The 20,739-nt window shown below is 37.7% G+C and overlaps 1 protein-coding gene across 11 annotated transcripts in view; it reads left to right on the top strand.

The window, feature by feature from the left end:
* kalrna (kalirin RhoGEF kinase a) overlaps positions 1-20,739 on the top strand; it is a 273,633-nt gene that overhangs the window by 133,208 nt on the left and 119,686 nt on the right. For all 11 annotated transcript variants that reach the window (XR_012385103.1, XR_012385104.1, XR_012385105.1 and 8 more), the window contains exons 11-15: positions 1,294-1,485; positions 10,336-10,505; positions 12,944-13,118; positions 14,276-14,471; positions 18,162-18,328. Coding sequence is in view for 6 of the 11 variants with exons in the window: in XM_017357741.4 (XP_017213230.2) it covers positions 1,294-1,485; positions 10,336-10,505; positions 12,944-13,118; positions 14,276-14,471; positions 18,162-18,328 (900 nt within the window). In the remaining 5 variants the exon portion in view is untranslated. The remainder of the gene's footprint in view (positions 1-1,293; positions 1,486-10,335; positions 10,506-12,943; positions 13,119-14,275; positions 14,472-18,161; positions 18,329-20,739) is intronic.

Here is a 20,739-nt window from a genome sequence, read left to right on the forward strand (position 1 = left end):
GGAGATCGCGAAATACTTCCCGGGAGGTACGTACGGCTGCAGTTTTTGTTTTTGCGAATCGCGCCCGCACTGTTCTCGCGTGAACCCACCAGAGGCCGCTGTCGGACTGACCGGATGATTGACTGCGCGACCGGCCAATCGGCTGACCCGCCCTCCTCCTTCCCTAAACCCAACCAATTTTACCGATTGACCCACCCGCTCACTTCCATAAACCCGAGCAACAGTTTACAAAAGCCGTCCAAAAAAAGAAAAGCCCTGATTTTTTTTTTTTAACCGCGTTTTCGGATTTCACCGCGTTCTCACCCTGTTACGAAACTCGTTCACTTAATTTTTGAGATTCTGTTTTTGTCTTACCTGATTGTTGGAACCGCTCTTCCCCGGACTCGAAACCGATCGCCGTGGTCAACTCCTCTCTGCATCTCAAGCCTGCCGACGTACACGGTGAGCTGAGTGGACAAACGTGTTGCAGCGGGAAAGCCCTCCACAAGGAGGTAAGCGGTCGGCCGGCAAGCGTGAAAGGGAACAGCGTCACACCGCCCCGTAGCGTTCACTTGAAAAAAATAAATGCAGCCATACGTACCTCCCAGGACGTATTCCGCTGTCTCCAGAAACGTCCGCGGGACTACGTTTTCAGAATGAGCTTGGGTTGAAATTATTTTTCCACTAACTCTGTTGGTGGTAACCGAAAAACACCTTTTCTGTTTAGTTTTTTCCATTTACTGTATATACTAAATTGTCGTGGGGCGAAGCAGTGGCGCAGTAGGTAGTGCTGTTGCCTAACAGCAAGAAGGTCGCTGGGTCGCTGGTTCGATCCTCGGCTCAGTTGGTGTTTCTGTGTGGAGTTTGCATGTTCTCCCTGCGTTCGCATGGGTTTCCTCTGGGTGCTCCGGTTTCTCCCACAGTCCAAAGACATGCGGTACAGGTGAATTGGGTAGGCTAAATTGTCCTTAGTGTTTGTGTGAATGTGTGTGTGGAAGTTTCCCAGAGATGGGTTGCGAAAAAATGTGCTGGATAAGTTGGCGGTTCATTCCACTGTGGCTACCCTGGATTAATAAAGCCACTAAGCCGACAAGAAAATGAATAAATGAATGTTGTGCATATGTTTGTGTAGCATTTAAGATTAAAACTTAATTGAGCCATACTATGCAGTGCGAAACTTTACATTTTTGGAAGTCGAGTACAGTAACGAAGTATTTGTGCTAAGTCACTCCCTATCCCTGGAAAGAAGTTTATTTCGTCTTCATTTCTATCGATTGATCCAATTTCCCTTGTGTTTTCTTTGTGCCTTATCAGAATACATACACTAATGCAGATAAGCTGCTGGAAGCTGCTGAGCAGTTGGCTCAGACGGGCGAGTGTGACCCTGAGGAGATCTACAAGGCAGCGCGACACCTGGAAGTCAGGATCCAGGACTTTGTTAGGCGAGTGGAGCAAAGAAAACTACTGCTGGACATGTCCGTCTCTTTCCACACGCACACTAAAGAGGTAAAAAAAACAAACTAATGCTGTCTTACAACTTTTATTTAGTGGCTAATTCCTATGAATTTCTCAGATTTCTCGCGTAATTAAGGCCCTGTCTACACAAACAGTTTTTTTTTTTACAAACTGCACTTTTTCTATGCAGTTTGACTGTTTGTCCACATAAAAGCACAGTATCAGGTGATGATTTTTAAAAACTCTGGGTACAGTGTGGTCATGTGGACACTAGGCCTGCACAATATATCATTTCAGCATCAATAAAAGCCATTAAGGCATAAGAAAGTTTACCATTTGTACGTTTGACAAATTAACAATGATTCCTTTTATTGAATTGTTTATAAAAAGAACAGTATGCAGTATTATTTTACGTTTGATTATTCAATTACTATATACCTGAATACAATTGGACTGTAAAATATTAATGTTAAATATATAAAAATTCTTAGGTTTGCACCTTTTTCTTTATTGAGTTTACACACACACACATACATTCATACACTACGGACAATTTAGCCTACCCAATTCACCTGTACCGCATGTCTTTGGACTGTTGGGGAAACCGGAGCACCCGGAGGAAACCCACACGAAGGCAGGGAGAACAACACAGAAACGCCAACTGAGCCGAGGTTCGAACCAGCGACCTTCTTGCTGTGAGGGGACAGCACTACCTACTGCGCCTCGCCTATAAATATTTATATTTATATAAATCACCACAGAGTTATGGGATCAGAAAAATATCAATCTGAAAACATATTTTAGATTTGAAATGAGGAAAATAAATGTGCTTTACTGACGTGACCAAAAAAGTTTACAGTACACAACATACTTTGTAGAAATTCTGCAAATTAAACTGCACAACCCAAAAACAATAATGCTAATCAAAAAGATTAGAGCCGGCTCTCTATAAAACAAAAAAAATATTGATTTTGTTTTAATTTTGTATTTGAGGAAAAAGCTTCATTATGGCTCAGAGGTTAGCACTGTCACCTCACAGCAAGACAGTTGCTGGTTCGAGTCCCAGCTGGGCCAGTTGACGTTACTGAGTTTGCATGTTCTCCCCGTGTTGGTGTGGGTTTCCTCTGGGAGCTCCAGTTTCCAAAGATATTATTATCCACGTATGAGCGGGCACAGCCATTTGAATCTTTTTGGCTTGAGACTTCCAGTCTCGTTCACTTCCATTCATTTTAAGACATTAAAAACAGCTTGTTTCACTGCTGAATGTTGCAAACTGATATTTTCTTATTTAATTTTGTCTGTATAGTCATGCAAACACTTATTTGTACCGCTAGCAGTTTGACCGTTTTCTCCCATTTATTATTCCTAGTCATTTCTCCCATAAGAAACTGAATTGGAAGTTCTAAAACGATCACAAAAACACTTCCGCATTGAAGAATAAGGTCAATAGGTGAATTGGATAAACTAACATAGAGACACACTCCATGTTAGTGTGAATGTGAGAGTGTATGTATGGGCATTTCCCAGTACTGGGTTTTGGCTGGAAGGGCATCCCCTGCATAAACATATGCTGGAATAGTTGTCGGTTCATTCCACTGTGGCGATCCCTGATAAATAAGGGACAAAGCCAAAGAAAAATGAATGAATGGACACACACACCAGGTGGATTACAGAGGAATGCTGGGAGTTTTTTTTTTTTTTTTTAGCTGAGCAGTGCCAGATGTGCTCGAAGAACATGCTGTTTACCTCTTCAGCTGCCAATCAGACCCTTGTGTGAAATGTTAAGTGTAATTCATGACACGTTGACGGCGTGTTGCTGCAGCAGTCAATAGCAGGGATTATTAGTGATTTAGCATGCGGTAATGTGACATCACGCAACATCCATCACCTCATGCACCCTGCGCTCCAGAAGTAAATATGCTGAGGGTTAAGTGGCTCAATCTGTCTTGCTGGAGCCTTTTGATTTGGTGCTTTGCTTGTCTAATGGAGCTCTATATCATGAGCTGTAGTTTTGTTGATGTATGGAGACTGGGGGAATCTGCTTTTCTCACGAATGCTCATGAAGTTCTGTTCTTCTGGCTGTACTGTGGAAATTGATATCTTGTAAAATGTACATTTATTTCACAGAAGGGATTATACCAATGTTATCAAAGTGATGAAAAAGTAAAGAGTCAATGGATGTGAAATGTAGCTTTGTCCACTCTTTCCTCCATTTTTCTGATGATGGCGGGTCTGTGAGCTGGTTGTGCTTTCTCAGTTCTTGTTCTTTGATCTTTCAATCCAATAGCACAAAATCTAGCTCAATTTTAATAATTAGCAAACATATAAAAATCTTATAAAATGTACAGGATCAGTTGAACCAAAGTCCCTTCACTCAGGGAAGTCATTTCACTCAGCGGCCATCTTCGAAACAACTATCGGGCAGTATTCTCGGCAGTCTGTTTGAAAGGGCAAACATCAAATTTTCCAAAATGGCTTTCCAAGCTTACGATTAAATTTCATATTAGGAATCACCAATAAAATTAAACAACAACTGTGTCTTTAGTTTTATTTCTAAACATCTGTATCACACAAAATCTGCAGAAACTAACATCAGGTCCAAGCCCCTCCCCCAGACTATTGTCAGTCTATAGCGATCATGATTGGCTCCTGTACCAGAAGGCGTGCTTTTTTGACCATATAGCGATCGATAATTGGCTCCTGTACTAGTAGGCGGGGTTTTATTCACTATATTGGCAGTTACACTATTCCTCATTCAAAAAGATACGAGTGACATGTCTTGTGAATTCTATAGTCTTTGGATGAACACACTAGGCTACTCTATGAATTGACTAGTGAAATTATAGACTGAATTTAAATCTTTTATTTCAGATCAACTCCTATATAGGCTGTATTATAGGCCTTTATTCTGTTAAATGGTTTTAAAATGTATAGTTGAAGTCAAAATTATTCATCCTGCTGTGAATATTGTTCTTTTTTAAGTATTAGCCAAATGATGTTTAACAGGGCATGGAATTGTTCCCAGTATTTCCTCTATTCATTTCTTCTGGGAAAAAATCTCATTTGTTTTATTTTGGCTGGAATAAAAAAATAACAGAATAGAATAGAAAAACGTTCATAATTTTGTCTGTCATTTGTGATTTGACATATTTACATCTTTTAAATATATCACTATGGATCACAAAGCCAGTCAAGTTTTGCAAATGAATATTTATACTGAATAAATAAGCTTTCCGTTGTATTGTTTGTGTAATGTTGGAGAGGACACTATTTGGCAGAGATACAAATAGAAAATTTAGATACAATTTGAAAATCTGGAATCATTTTGTTTTCATTTGCTTTTTTATTGTACATTTTAACTGTCTGCTTTCCTGTTTATAATTGATCAGGTTGGAGTTTAGTGTATTGTCAAAAAACCTATCTGTATATGTATACTACCTGACAAAAGTCTTGTCGCCTATTCAAGTTTTAGGAACAACAAATAATAAGTTGACTTCTAGTTGCTCATTTGGTATCAGAAATGGCTTATATGAAAGGCGAAGTCGCTTTTTTTACCAAAATAAAATATGATCATGCTTTGATTATTTTATTTAATTAGGACAGTAAGGTCTGACTTTGCTTAGACAAAAGTCTTGTCACTTACCGAAATAATGTACAGTATAGAATATAAAGTCATGCTGCAGTGGAAAAAGAATGAATTTTGACGACATGATTATACTCAATGAAATTGCTTCTCAGTTAAACAAGATGGTGTTGGCATCATTCGCCAACTAAGGTCGCAAGATTGGTGTTACAAACATAGCTCAGCAGTTTGATGTTTTCCGAAATCATAGTTCCGATACAATTTTCACATGTCAAAACTATGCAGCAAGCCATATAGGAGCCTCAGAGTTGCTTCCTGATCTGTTAACTGTGGAATTTCCTTGTTTAGTTCAAAAGTGCTGCAGTAGTGTTTATACACAGCACATTCCACCGCACAGCTGTGTATGTATGTGTGTGTTAAGACTAAAACGCATTACATCATGTGAGCATAGACTAACAGAAGGTTCTCTTGCAGGCCAAACTTTTACAATGTTTCCCAGTGATTTTGGAGGGTTTGTGGAGTGTCCTGCTGAAGGAGGTCACCACATGAGCCTTGATTCAGCAGCACTCCAGAAACACTTCATTTCAGTCTCAAACTCCTCTGCCTCCACACACACACTTGAGAACATTGTGAGGTGAGTGTAGCTGAAAGTGGTTTTGACAGAGAGCAAAGTCAAAGGACAGTGTGTGTGTGTGTGAACCACAACATCGGTCATACTGTAAGTGTCAATTTATTTCAAAATTGAAAAAAAGCTCAATAAAAAACAGGCTTAACACTGATGTACATGTATGATTTGTTATTAACAATGATTAACATGTATGTTATTGTTATTAGACAATATTAGGCAGAGATACAACTATTTGAATATCTGGAATCTTTAAAGATTTAAGGGATTTGAAGCTGTCTATATAAATTACACATTACTAATTAAAAATACTGTTTGATATATTTACAATTGGGTGGCTTATTTCGCTGTGGCGACCCCTGATAAATAAAGGAACCAAAAGAAAATCAATAAAAATTTACAGTTGGAAAAATATCCATGGAACATGATCTTTACTTAACATTCTAATGATATTTGGTGGAAAAAAAAGTGTCTATAATTTTGACCCATCCAATGTATTTTTGTTAGTTACAGTAGTTTTGTTTTTATAGTAATCACTATAATACTTGACTATAGCCATTCAACATTTCAGTATACTTGAGAGTTATCAATGTTAAGAAGCATTACTCTTTAAAATGACAAATATTTAAATTGTCACATGAACCTATAGTAATAAATGACATTATGGTAATCCAATCTAGAGGTCATAAAAACATAAGCTAACTTTTCAGCATTGGAGATAAATAGCATGTTTTTAGCTCAACGATATTTTTAAGATAAAAGAAGGCTGTTTTTGTGTCAGGAGATATGATTTTCAAAAATCAGGTTGCTTTCTAATATAACACAAAGATATTTGACAGTATAACTAATAGCATGAATTTAGCAAGAATGAACTATAAAGGGCGAGGCAGTGGCGCAGTAGGTAGTGCTGTCGCCTCACAGCAAGATGGTTGCTGGGTCGCTGGTTCGAACTTCGGCTCAGTTGGCGTTTCTGTGTGGAGTTTGCATGTTTTTCCTGCCTTTGCGGTTTCCTCCGGGTGCTCCGGTTTCCCCCACAGTCCAAAGACATGCAGTACAGGTGAATTGGGTAGGCTAAATTGTCCGTAGTGTATGAGTGTGTGTGTGAATGTGTGTGCGGATGTTTCCCAGAGATGGGTTGTGGCTGGAAGGGCATCCGCTGCGTAAAAACTTGCTGGATAAGTTGGCGGTTCATTCCGCTGTGGCGACCTCAGATTGATAAAGGGACTAAGCCGACAAGAAAATTAATGAATGATGAACTATAAAGAAATGTAACTAAAGTATAAAATATAGATGAATACTTAATGCTACAAAAGTTATTGAAGTACTCTTTTTGTTTTGTTTTTTGATTTATTCCTATTCAATATTAGGTGTATTTATCATTTCTCTTTATTTTTTTTTTTATTCTATCAAATCTTAAAGTGAAAGTGTGTATTAATGAACTGGCAAGTGGAATGGTGTTCTTCTAGATTCTGTCTGGACCTATGTCATTTCCATGCACACACATGATCTCTCCTGCACGCTTTCCCGCTCTGTCTGCCTGATTTAAAGAAGGAAGAAGGAACAAGGACATGTCATAACCGACACTATCTCACGGCAATCATTATTATATATATTTTTTTTTATTTAGTGGCTAATTTGTAGGAATTTTAGAAGTGTGAACCTATACTGGTCTTACGGTTCGGTTCGGTTCGGTTACGATTATCATGCTTTCGATTCGGTTCAACTCGATATCTCGGTGCATCACGGTGCAGTGACGATGCGTTCCATTTACAGTATTGTATTTTAGGGGGGAGGCTATAACAAGCTGTCTGTATAAACACACAGACACACAGCACCACACTGTCTCTCATTCAAACACATTCACAAACAGACAGCACCAAACAAACAAACAAACACACACACACACACACACTTAAGCCCTCGCAACAGGGAGAGCTCGAGCTGACGGAGCAGAAAAACTAGAAAAAACGGAAAAAATAAGAACTTTTCCGACGGTCCCTTTTACTGAGAGCTCCTCTCAGCGCGAGCTCTCCCGGCTTAACACATATTGCGAGGGCTTAAACGGAGCAGTGGTCGTAATGTCGAGCGAAAAAAAGAAAGACAGCTGTGAAACATAACCAGCTTTGTCTTTTTGTAGGAAACACACTTTAGATCTTTATAGGGTAAGAGGTTTTTAAGTTATTGCCGCTATAACAGAATGTGTGTCAGGAATATCGAAAACAAAACCAACTGAACTGCGCTCATTTCTGGCGCCCCCCTGGATATACAGCGCCCTGAGCATATGCCTAATGTGCCCTTGCCACAGGCCGGCCCTGAGTTGGCTGAGTGTTGTAAATACTTGCGCTTATCTCCCTCGCGACAGAGCGCATAGGAGATAAATGACGTCAGTACAATAACCGGTTATTACTGAACCGATACAGAATTGTCCGCGTCTGCATCGCAGTGCACCGAAAAAACAATTAATTTTGACACCCCTAATGAATTTGTATGATTTCATTGGTACAATTTACTATGATTTGCTCATCCCCCCCAATGACAGTTGGGACAATTGCCTCCTTTTTAAAGTACATTTTTGTTCGACTGAACTCGAGTTTGAAATAAATTATTTTTATTATTAATATTATTGTAATTTTTTCTTTCTTTCATTATTTGTTAACTTCATGATATGCACTACTAACACAGTATGGCGGCTTAAAGCATAGGAAAACTCATTATTTTACTGCAACATTTAAAAATTAAACATTGTAATAAATTAAAACATCAAATTAAACAAACAAATTAAAACATCTCACCAAATCTAACCATTGACATAGCAAAGCTGCCTCACTTTTATTGTTTTTTCCCTATGCTTTGCTCTGCTGCAGTGTTCTGACAGCAATCTGAAATGCATTTTTCTTTAATTCATTATGTGATTAACTGCAGTTACTATGGAAACCACTAGGGTGGCAACATTACATCCACCACTATCCTTCTGTAAATGTGTTAACCCTTTAACAGAGGCAATCAAGTCATGAGGGTGAGGTTTGAAATAAAAATGTACTCTTAAAAATAGCATGTAGGCACAGCGTTTATTTCTGTAAATCTGTTTATGCTGTGTGGTTTGGTTTAATATATCCATTCTGTGTAGCTTTTTGCCAGCTGCGGGTTATTTCCTGTATTGTAAAACTTGCCGTGTGTGTTGCTGTTCAGATCTCTAGCGTATGATTAATATGAATAATATTCCTGAGTGTGTGTCAAACCACCGTAATGGGAATCATCTATCATGAATATCACGTCCTCCTGTAGAGCTCCTCTGTGCCTGCAACATGTTAGAGCTAAACAGGACCAGCATCCACACTGGAGATTTGGAAAAGCGCTATTTATCATAACAGCCTCTGTCTGCATCTGGCTGAGGTGTGAGTTCACACGGTCCAAGCTTATAATAGTTTTGGATTTTTCATTAGTGTTGGTTTCTATTTTGTTTTGACTTTTTGTTTTTAAATTCAGTTAGTTTGAATTTTATTATTATATATTTTGACCCTACTGAAAAATCCAGTTTAAACCAGCCTAGGCTAGTTGGCTGGTTTTAGCTGGTCAACCAGGCTGGTTTTAGAGGGGTTTTGGCCATTTCCAGGCTAGTTTCCAGCCATTTCCAGCCTGGTCTTAGCTGGTCTGGTTGGAAGATGACCAGCTAAAACCAGCTTGACCAGCCTAGCCAAGCTGGGAGCCAAGCCAAAACCAGCTATGTCCAGCTTAAACCAGGCTGGTCAAGCTGGCTTTAGCTGGATTTAGCTGGTCATTTTCCAGCCTGACCAGCTAAGACCAGGCTGGAAATAAATGGAAACCAGCCTGGAAATGGCTAAAACCCCTCTAAAACCAGGCTGGTCAACCAGCTAAAACCAGCCAACCAGCCTACGCTGGTTTAAGCTGTATTTTTCAGCAGGGGAATCTATTTAGTTTTAGTTTAGCTTATTTTTTTTTAAATAAGGATATTTGTTAGGTGCCAGATTCAAAATCAACTGCATAATTATTGCATAATAAAAACTCAGCCATACATTTTCTGAAACATGTATTCCTCCTACCATCTACCCATCCTCAAATTCAAATATAGCAGCCCATGTGTGCAAGGCTGCTTCTGAGGTTAGATACACAGTAGTGATGGGAAGTTCAGATATTCAACGCAGATGTTAGGACTCAAAATTATGTATTCAGCAATAGTAATTTCAGTCAGTTAAAACATCACCATGATCTGAAAAATTTGTTACAGTAAAGTTTTGCAACCCAACTGAAGCCTGATTCACTTATTTAAATTCCATTACGACTTTCTGTTACGAAATAAACAATGAAATACATTTGATCTCAGTGTAACGTTACTGTTCTAATAACTGCTCTAATAACATTGTGTTCAAGGTTTTACTGCAGTGTCTGGCTCAGTACTCTTTAATCTTTTACACTGAAATGTTAAAAATGGAAGCAGCGTGAGAAATGAGAGTGTGGCTGCTTCCTAATATTAGATTCAGGACAGATTCTTGTTAAATGGGAGTTAAAAGCTGCAGGTCACTCCATTTCCTGGTCTTCAGAAAAGTTGTGAAACTTTTTTAGGTCTTTGGAAAGTAAGTGTGTTACTGTGCGTGTTATATGGGTCACATTTAGTAAAACTTAATAAGGTACCAATAATGTCTAATTGGTGTGTATGTTTCTAAATGTGTTTTAGTTGTGGACGTGGATGGAGGACCTGCAGAAAGAGCTGCTGGAGGAAGTTTGTTCTGACTCAGTCGATTCAGTTCAGGAGCTGATAAAACAGTTTCAGCAGCAGCAGACGGCCACGCTGGAGGCAACACTCAATGTCATTAAAGAGGGAGAAGATCTTATGCAACAACTCCGGTAAAAAAACACACACACACACATGTTGGTATTGGTGGTTTACAAGGACTTTTATATGTAAAAAAAACACGTATTATATGGCCTTAACCCACTTCTACCCCTAAACCCAACCCTCACAAGAAACTTTTGGCAAATTTTGAAAAAACCCCATTTAGTGTCATTTTTAAGCATTTTTAATTACAAGGACAGGTCATGTCCTCGAAAACCTCCTCAATAGAGTACAACTAGGTCAGACCCATATCATTATACAATTTCATTCCTCATGTACTGCATAAACAAGTACTCAGTTCTACTCATTAGATTTACATACCTCAGAGTCTTAAAAATGCTGCATTACAATTATTTACATATTTTCCACAATATAATGTATAATAACTTACAATTAAACAAATCACCCCACTCAAATGTTTGAATGTTATTGCCGCTGAAGCTTGAGGAATTTACATTCAGTATTAAGAACCAGGGTCTGTATTTAGAAAGCATCTTAAGGCTAAAAGTACCTCCTAGCATGCCTTAAAATCTCGGGCTTAAATTTAACGTATTTCACAAAGTATTTTAGCACTAAAACTAGCTCCTAATCAGTGGAGTTAGGAGTAGTGAAGTGAAGAAGTCAATAAGACCACACCACAAACTATCCCAAAATAGCTGTTCTCAACAATCTGAAAACGCTAAAAGCTGGTCTAAAGTCAATGGCGCATGGTGTTTATTTGTTATTTAAAAGACTGTTTAAGCAATAGGTGGATCTAAAATATGTATATATGTTGCTTATTACACACACAAGATATGCAAAAACCTATGAATGTGCAAAAATTCATTCATTTTCTTTTCGGCTTAGTCTCTATTAATCTGGGGTCACCATAGCGGAATGAACCACCAACTTATCCAGCATTTGTTTTACGCAGTGGATACCCTTCCACCTGCAACCCATCTCTGGGAAACATCCATACACACTCATTCACACTCATACACTACTGACAATTTAGCCTACCCAATTCACCTGCACCGCATGTGTTTGAACGTTGCGGGAAACCAGAGGGAACCCATGCAAACGCAGGGAGAACATGCAAACTCCACACAGAAACACCAACTGATCCAGCCACTGCGTCGCCTGTGCAAAAAAATTTAAGGATTTAAATGTAAAAGATTTGTATAGTCTACATCAATATAGAAATACCATTTTCTCCTATGCATCTTCACCACTTTGGTGGAATCCAGCTAGTTCTGTAGATGGTCTGCTTGCATACTTTAACCTCGTTATGTAAATAGCAAAACCACCATTGTGCGACCACAACTTTGTCTTAAAAAAATAGGAGATAAGACTGATTTAATGCACATTACACCCAAAACACACCCATAACTCATTCAGAGAATAAGGACAACCCTTTAAGACTATGCACCTGTTCTGCAGACTGTTTTTCCCACCCTAAAACAGCAAAAATGCACCTGCGTCAAATGCTATGTGTTAAATGTAAGAATTAATATAAAACAATGAAAGAAGGAGTTTTAAAACAGCAAGCTAAATTAATTAAACACATTTTCCTTCAGAATAATTTTGAGAACCAGGACAACCCCTCAAAGACTATGCGCCTATTCCGCAGACCGTTTTTCCCACCCTTAAAACAGCAAAAGTGCACCTGCGTCAAATGCTATGTGTTAAATGTAAAAATTTATATTAAAAAAAGAAATAAAGAGTTTTAAAACAGCAAGCTAAATTAATTAAACACATTTTCCTTTAGAATATTTTTGAGAACTAGGTAAACCCCTCAAAGACTATGCGCCTGTTCCGCAGACCGTTTTTCCCACCCTTAAAACAGTAAAAATGCACCTGCGTCAGATGCTATGTGTTAAATGAAAGAATTAATATTAAAAAAGAAAGAAAGAGTTTTATAACAGCAGGCTAAATTAATTAAACACATTTTCTTTCAGAATATTTTTGAGAACAAGGACAACCCCTCAAAGATTATGCGCTTGTTCCGCAGACTGTTTTTCCCACCCTTAAAACAGCAAAAGTGCACCTGCGTCAAATGCTATGTGTTAAATGTAAGAATTATTATAAAAAAATGAAAGAAAGAGTTTTAAAACAGCATGCTAAATTAATTAAACACATTTTCCTTCATAATATTTCTGAGAACAAGAAAAACCCCCAAAAGACTATGCGCCTGTTCCGCAGACCGTTTTTCCCACCCTTAAAACAGCAAAAGTGCACCTGCGCCCTGAGCCCTGAATGCTATGTGGTAAATGTAAGGAATATTATCTAAAAAAGACAGAAAGAATTCTACAACAGAAGGCTAATTGCAGTAGTGTAAACACATTTTCAGATTTTGAACTGTGGAACGATTCATAATATTTTTGAGGAAATTTAGAATGTTATATATTTGCATTTTGTAACGGATGTGGAATAAGCTTTCCTCTTAACGCATTAGTTGTGTGTTTCACAGAGATTCAGCAATGAGCAGTAATAAGATGCCCCACACCAGCTCCATCGCTCACATTGAGGGCGTCCTGCAGCAGCTAGAGGAGGCGCAGGGCCACATGGAGGAACTCTTCCATGAGAGAAAGATCAAACTCGACATCTTCCTGCAACTGCGCATCTTTGAGCAGTACACCATTGAGGTAAAAGCGCATATGTATGCTTGATTTTAATAAGATTCACAGCAGCATGTATTATCTTTTCATCTTTTAAACGAGCTTAGCTCGTGCACTTGATGTTAGAAGACAGGGATAATCCATCCACAAATGAAAATATACTCACCGTTTACTCATCCTTTAGTGATTCAAAATCTGATCAAACAGATTCTGTTGAACACAAAGTACCTGTATTATATGTACTTTTTAAAATTGTATTTATTTATTTATTTTTTGTGTGTGTTTGTGTTTTTGTGTTTAACAGTATGGAGCTCAACTCAAACAGGTTTATGATAGGTGACAGGTCAATAAAGGATGTGACTAGTGAATTATCCCTTTAATAATGTTCTACAATACACTCACAGGTAATTGTATTAGGTGTCCAACTGCTCGTTAATGCAAATTTCTAATCAGCTGCATCAACTCAATGCATTTAGGCATAGTCATGGTCAAGATGATCTGCTGCAGTTGAAAGTGAGCATCAGAATGGGGATGAAAGGTGATTTAAGTGACTTTGAATGTGGCATGTACCAGACGGGCTGGTCAGAGTATTTCAGAAACTGCTGATCTATTGGGATTTTCACGCACAACCATCTCTAGGGTTTACAGAGAATGTTTTTTTACAGAGAAAAAAAAAGAGAAAATATCCAGTGAGCGGCAGTTCTGGGGGCGCAAATGTCTTGCTGATTTCAGAGGAGAATGGCCAGACTGGTTAAGACTGGATAGAAAGGCAACAGTAACTCAAATAAGCACTCGTTACAACCGAAGTCTGCAGAAGAGCGTCTCTGAACACACAACATGTCCAACCTTGAGGCGGATGGGCTACAGCAGCAGAACCACTCCTGTCAGCTAAGAACAGTAAACTGAGGCTATGATTCGCATTAAAACTGGGAAATAGAAGATTAGATAAGCATTGCCTGGTCTGACGAGTCTCGATTTCACATTTAAATAATTTTTTTATTTACAAGTTTTAATAGAAATGACTAAAGTGAATTTTAATTTATCATTAGTCATTGTCAGGACATTCAACAGTACATTTATAAAACAGAATAATCTGAGTTTTTTTCACAACAACATTGTCTGTGTTGAGAAATGTTTGTCCCTTTGATATCTGAAAACACTTGGGTGTCTTTTGTGCAATCCAGGTAACGGCAGAGTTAGATGCGTGGAATGAAGACTTGGTTCGTCAAATGAATGAGTATACTGGAGAAGAACCCAGTCTGGCTGAGCAGAGACTCCAGCGGCACGCAGAGAGGAAACTGGCCATGACTAACATGACCTACGAAGTTATGCAGCAGGGTCAGGACCTGCATCAGTACATCATGGAAGTCCAAGCTTCAGGTGAGAGAAAGAGTAAAGACTGATTTATACTTCCGCATCAAATGCACATTAACTTCGACATAGCCTGACTTGAACCCTGATACACACCTATCAAACATTGTAACTGTACATCTCGGTGATGTGTAGTGCAAGAGCTAAAACTTTTACATTTATTATCTTATACAGTGTGAAAACTCCATTGACAGACGGCTGCTTATCCCTCAGGGCTCTTTATGCTAATATGGGAGAGAATATCATGCTAATATTGTCACTAATGGGAGGGGCTTTTCCCCTCTGATGACACATTCAAATGGAGAATGACAATAAATGGTGTTTCTGCAGACTGTTTTTATCAAGTGTGATTATAAAAAGTTCAATTCATTTCTTTGTACTGTTAGATGCTGGTTATAGACCTTTTTCTTGGAACGCAAAATGACCCATGATGCTTTGCGTGTATGCGCAAGGAGAATGCGAAGAACTTCCGGTCGGCAGCTGATGCGTGTAAACAGTCACATTTGGACAGCTTTGAAATGATAGTTTTAATCTATTTTACCTGCTTTTATCCTCTTTGAACTAATACTGTTGTCCATCAGCATCATCTCCTGGACTGATCATTTAAAGAAATGCGGTCTAATGGGATGGAAAACAGCTGCTGTGAGGCGTTTTCCTCTCGCTGTCAGACGGCATCTTCTGCAGTTTAAATGAAGCCTCGTCATCGCTAAAGTCAACGTTTTTTCTTTATTTCAAATATATAACCAGCCCAAACAAATGTAGTTCACCAAAATGTTTGACACACACACGTAGCCTGTACTGTGCCACTGACACACTGATTTAATAACTGTGACAAAGTGAAAATATAGGCTAGTGTCATTACGAAATGACAGAAAAACACAAACCGTTGTAAAAACAACACATGAAATAAAACTCAAACGGCTCGCGATTAGAATGAACAGCAAATCAGCCAGCAGAGGATCAATAACAGACTTTTATTGCTCATTTTTGTAAATTGCACGACTTTCATACCTGTTAAGTTTCATGCCAGTACTCTGGTTTGCTCTCTCTCTCTCTGTGTGTGTGTGCGTGTGTGTGTGTGTGTTAAAGAGCCGCTGAGCTAACAGCTGACAGGCCGGGAACGCACACACACACTGTATTTCTGACGGCAGACACGTGAACTAGGAGAATGTTTTTCTCGTTTTTCTGACGCGCTTGACCCACATGTGACAGATTATAACGGCTTTAACAGACACATTTCTAAGTTGCGTGTCACAAAAACACTCTGTTATCCATTAAAAACGTTATTAAAACCCATTTTCAGAGCGCAAATTACCAGTTGTACACGCTGTGAACGGAAGTTTATGGCATTCTACCGGAAGACGCTGGTCGCTATGGCGCCCTCCATGCAGCAGCCATGAAAAAGGTCTATATTCACACACTGTTGTCACACAGATGTGCTTAAACCACTTATAAACCTGATTTTTGAATAATAGCTCCCCTCTATAATACATAATCTCTATAATGTGTGAGCGTCCAATTCAGTGTCTCACAGATATTTTTAACACTGGAAACAGATTTCCTCTTCTCAAACTGCTGACCCAACTCTCACCCCCCTCTCTCTCACACATATGGGTCTTGGCTGAGGACACTATCTTGTTTTTGGGTTTTGGACACCATCTGCTCCAGACATTACTGTGACAATCTCTCACACTCCATTGATTTAAAGTCACCATGAAACAGAGATTAAGATTGTCCTTTTTTCCTCTATCGTGATGCACATACAGTTGAAGTGAGAATTATTAGCCTCCCTGAATTATTAGCCCCCCTGTTTATTTTTTCCCCCAATTTTTCTCAGCACATTTCTAAACATAACAGTTTAATAACTCATTTATAATAAGATTCATTTTATCTTTGCCATGATGACAGTAAATAATATTTGACAAGATATTTTTCAAGACACTTTTACACAGCCTAAAGTGACATTTAAAGGCTTAACTAGGTTAACTAGGTAAACTAGGGAGGATAGGTTAACATATGCTGGAATAGTTGGCAGTTCATTCCACTGTGGAGACCTCTAAAACAGAGGCTAATCCAAAGGAAAATGAATGAATGAATGAATCTGAGGTCAAATTAATTTAGTACAGATATAGTCGTCAACATGTGAATCAATAACGTTTTTAAAAGTTGTCCTAGGACAAGAATGGGTTTTGTTGAGTATTTTAACATTGATGAAAGGTGATAATCCACTTCAAATGTTGACTATTTCACATTATTAATAAAAAACACTACTACATACAAATAAAAATAACAATTACATTTTAATTTCATGCCGAATTTGTACTAAAAAGTACTTGTATGACTTTTACTAAATTGTACTAAAACTTATAAAACTAAAAAACTAATAAAACTAGAACAGTCATATTTCAAATGATACATATTTTATTTATATTTATATTATAATTCCTTAAATTAGTTATTTATTTATTATTAGTTATATTAGCTTTTTTGTATTGTTCTAATATTAAAATGATCCAAAATAACCATTTACATTTTTCCCCTAATATGATTTTACACATCAAGCTTTGACTTTGCGTTTCATAATTTATAGTTCATTATTTAATCTAATTGTTTCTTTTGTCATTTTTTAAAGTCAGGCTAATCTTTTATTGACATTTGTCCCTGGTTATCCTAACACCTCTCTATCAGTCCACACATTGTTGGGGATTATTTTGCTGACCATTAGTTATCTTTCACTTAAACATTACTTTTGGTTAAAGTTATGATGAGGAGAGATGGGTGCTAAGGGTTTAAAGTACAGTCATACTGCCACCCAGTGGTGATGAGTTTGTTTCAAATAATATAGATTATTTCATTTTTTCTTCAGCTTAGTCGGTTATTTATCAGGGTTCGCCACAGCTATATGAACCACCAGTTATTCCGGCATATGTTTTACAAAGCAAATTCCACACAGAAATGCCAACTGGCCCAGCCGGGACTCGAACCAGTGACCTTCTTGCTGTGATGCAACAGTGCTAACCACTAAGCCAACCAAATAATGCAGTGTGTTTGTTTGTGTACTGTTTTAGCTATACTTGTTATGGCTCATATGTCCACTTATAATGAAAAAAATAGTCAAATTACCACTAAATAATTTTGAACTCTACATGTTACGTAGGTATCTGTGTAAAACATATGCTGGATAAGTTGGCGGTTCATTCTGCTGTGGTTAACCCTTGATGAATAAAGGGACTAAGCCAGAGGAAAATGCATGAATGAATGAATGAATGAATGAATGAATGAATGAATGAATTATACAAATGTCAAGTTAGGTTAACTTAAAATTTGAAGTACGTTCTGTAAAACCACCAAGTTCATTAAACTTAAAAAAGTACGTTGCGGGAGACCCCATTGCTCACTTAAACTGAGGGAAGGAGTTTACTCAATCAGATAGGTTTGATCAACTTAGTAGGGTTTTCACTGTAGTGACATATCAAAACAACACACTAGTGAAGACATTTCACTGCTCCTCACTAATTAAAAGGGCTTACAAATCGTCGAGAACTCTTATTAGTATCTCATGATTGGCATTTGTTACTGTTTTGAGTTAAGGGGTAGGTTAAATGCAGAAACACTATCATTAACCTGATATAAAAACAACTCAAGTCTGTAACATCCTCACTAAGATGTGTGTAAATGAAATGCGTGTGTGATATGCAGGTATTGAGTTGACCGGAGAGAAGGAGGTGGATCTGGCAACACAAGTTCAGGAGCTGCTGGAGTTCCTTCATGAGAAACAGCACGAGTTGGACATGAGCGCCGAACACACACAGAAGCGCCTGGAGCAGTGTGTGCAGCTCCGCCACCTGCAGGCTGAGGTTAAACAGGTAAAAACACACTGCATTTAGACATGAAATCGATATCACACACATAGGGCCCTATCATACACCTGGTGCAATGTGGCGCAATGTGGCGCAATAGTCTTTTGCTAGTTTTGAGGCGTTGTGATACGCTGTTTAAATAGCAAATGCATTAGCGCTCATTTGTGCGTCCAAAGGCGTTCTGGTGTAAAAAGGAAGGCGTTCTGAGGCGCATTGCTGGCGCGTTGCTATTTCAAGAAACTATAATGGATTTTTCATTAGACCAAAACAAACCCGGTCTAAACTCCGGCGCAGAGTTGCGCCTCGCTTACACACTGCTTAATACACACAAGAGAGCAATTGGCAAATATCTTTACATATTAAAAAAAAATAATATTAAGGATATATATATAGGATATAATAAGAATAGATATAGGATATAAATATAAAGGATTAAAATATTACAAAACATATTATTTTCTAGCCTACATAAATATGAAAAATCACTGCTTTTATGTCTTCTTCATCTCGGGAGGCTTTTTCAGTTCATTCATAACAATTTGCTTTTGTATAATGTTATCATTATTAGCAGTATTATTTATTATATCCATATTTATATTTGTTTTATTAAAAACAAGCTTAGATTTGCCCACCTGTCAGGTTTTAGACCATATGGGGCACAGCATGTGTTTTAGGATATAACTCAGGTTTTTGAGCACGCTTCGTTATTGTTGTTCATTTATTCGTTTGCTGGAAATTAGAACTGAATTTAGAAATGTCTATTCGTAAAGGTTTCCCTGTCCAAGAGCGAAAGTGAAAGTAGATCCATTATCTCTCATTCTCACGCAGTAGATGCTCTGTTTAACAGTTTTCTGTTAAAAAAACTGTTAACTGTTTGCTTGTGAAATGCTCATTTTTTTCCACTTAGACTTACTTTACGTCCTGTAAATAGCGAATGTGCTCTTGGTGCGACGCAGCTGGCTCTTAAAGGGAATGGGAGATGAGACTCTAATTGGTTTATTCTCAAAACACACCTATAACTCATTAAGAAAATAAACTCAACCCTTTTAAACCATGCATCACGGCGCAAAGCAGATTTTCCCGTCCGTAAATTAGCAAAAATGCGTTCTGACACGCCCTGAAAGCTTTTGCGCCCTGCGTTTTGCGCTCTGCACATGGACCGTCAAAATAGAGCCCTCAGTGTGCAGTGTACTACTGCAGACTTTTTTGTTGCTTCTGTTTGTGTATGTACACTCAGAAAAATGATTTCAAAAACTTTTGGGAACAACCTACCTGTTTAATCCACTTAAACTTGTAAAAACAAAAAAAGTTAACTTAATTCCTTTATGTTGTGCCAGCAACAATGGATTGTGTGGAACCCAGCATTTTTACAGTGTATAGTTAGAGTAAATCGTCTAACTTTAACAGTTAACTTGAATTACTTTCTGGCTCTTTATACTTTGCTGTGTCTGGTAAAGATCAGGTATATTTCCATTTTAGAGGGTCTCACTCACCCCACATACACTCAAAAAAGCATGTTGTGTTCAAACTAATTATATAAAATAAAATAAATAAATAAATAAAAAATATAAATTGACCAATATATAGTTGAAGAATGATTAGCCCTTATGTAATTTCTTTTTCTTTTTTTCAAATATTTCCCAAATTATGTTGAGCAGAGCAAGGAACTTTTCACAGTATTTCCTATAATATTATTTGGTCCCACTTTATATTAAGTGTCCTTAACTACTATGTACTTACATCAAAAAATAAATACAATGTACTTACTGTGTTTATAATGTATTTGAGAACACTTGTGGTGCTTTTGAGTTGGGATAGAGGTTGGTTTATGGACAGGTTTGGTGGTGTGGATAGGTTTAGGGGTGGGTTTAGGTGTAAGGGATGGTCAATAGTGTATTTACAAATGTAATTACAAAAGTTAATTACAGATGTAATTACATACATGTATTTAATCAAGCATAAGTACACCTTAAATACATGTATTTACACAATAAGTACATTGTAACAAACTATTAGTTTCTTTGTAAGTACATATTAGTTAAGGCCATTTAATATAAAGTGGGACCTATTTTTTTCTTCTGGAGAAAGTCTTATTTGTTTTATATCAGCTAGAATAAAAGCAGTTTAAAATTTTTTTAAACAATTTTAAGGTCCTAATTACTCTAGCTTACCTAATCATCCTAGTTAACCCTTTAAATGTCACTTTAAGCTGAATAGTAGTGTCTTGAAAATGTCTAGTCAAATGTACTGTCACAAATAAAATAAGTCAGTTATTAGAAATGAGTTATAAAACTATCATGTTTAGAAATGTGCTGAACAAATCTTCTTTCCATTAAACAGAAATTGGGGGAAATGTAAGGTACAGGGGGGCTAATAACTCTGACTTCAACTGTATGTAAAATAATATATATTTGCTG

Source organism: Danio rerio, chromosome 9 (genome assembly GCF_049306965.1).
Source record: "Danio rerio strain Tuebingen ecotype United States chromosome 9, GRCz12tu, whole genome shotgun sequence".
Classification (NCBI taxonomy): Eukaryota; Metazoa; Chordata; class Actinopteri; order Cypriniformes; family Danionidae; genus Danio; species Danio rerio.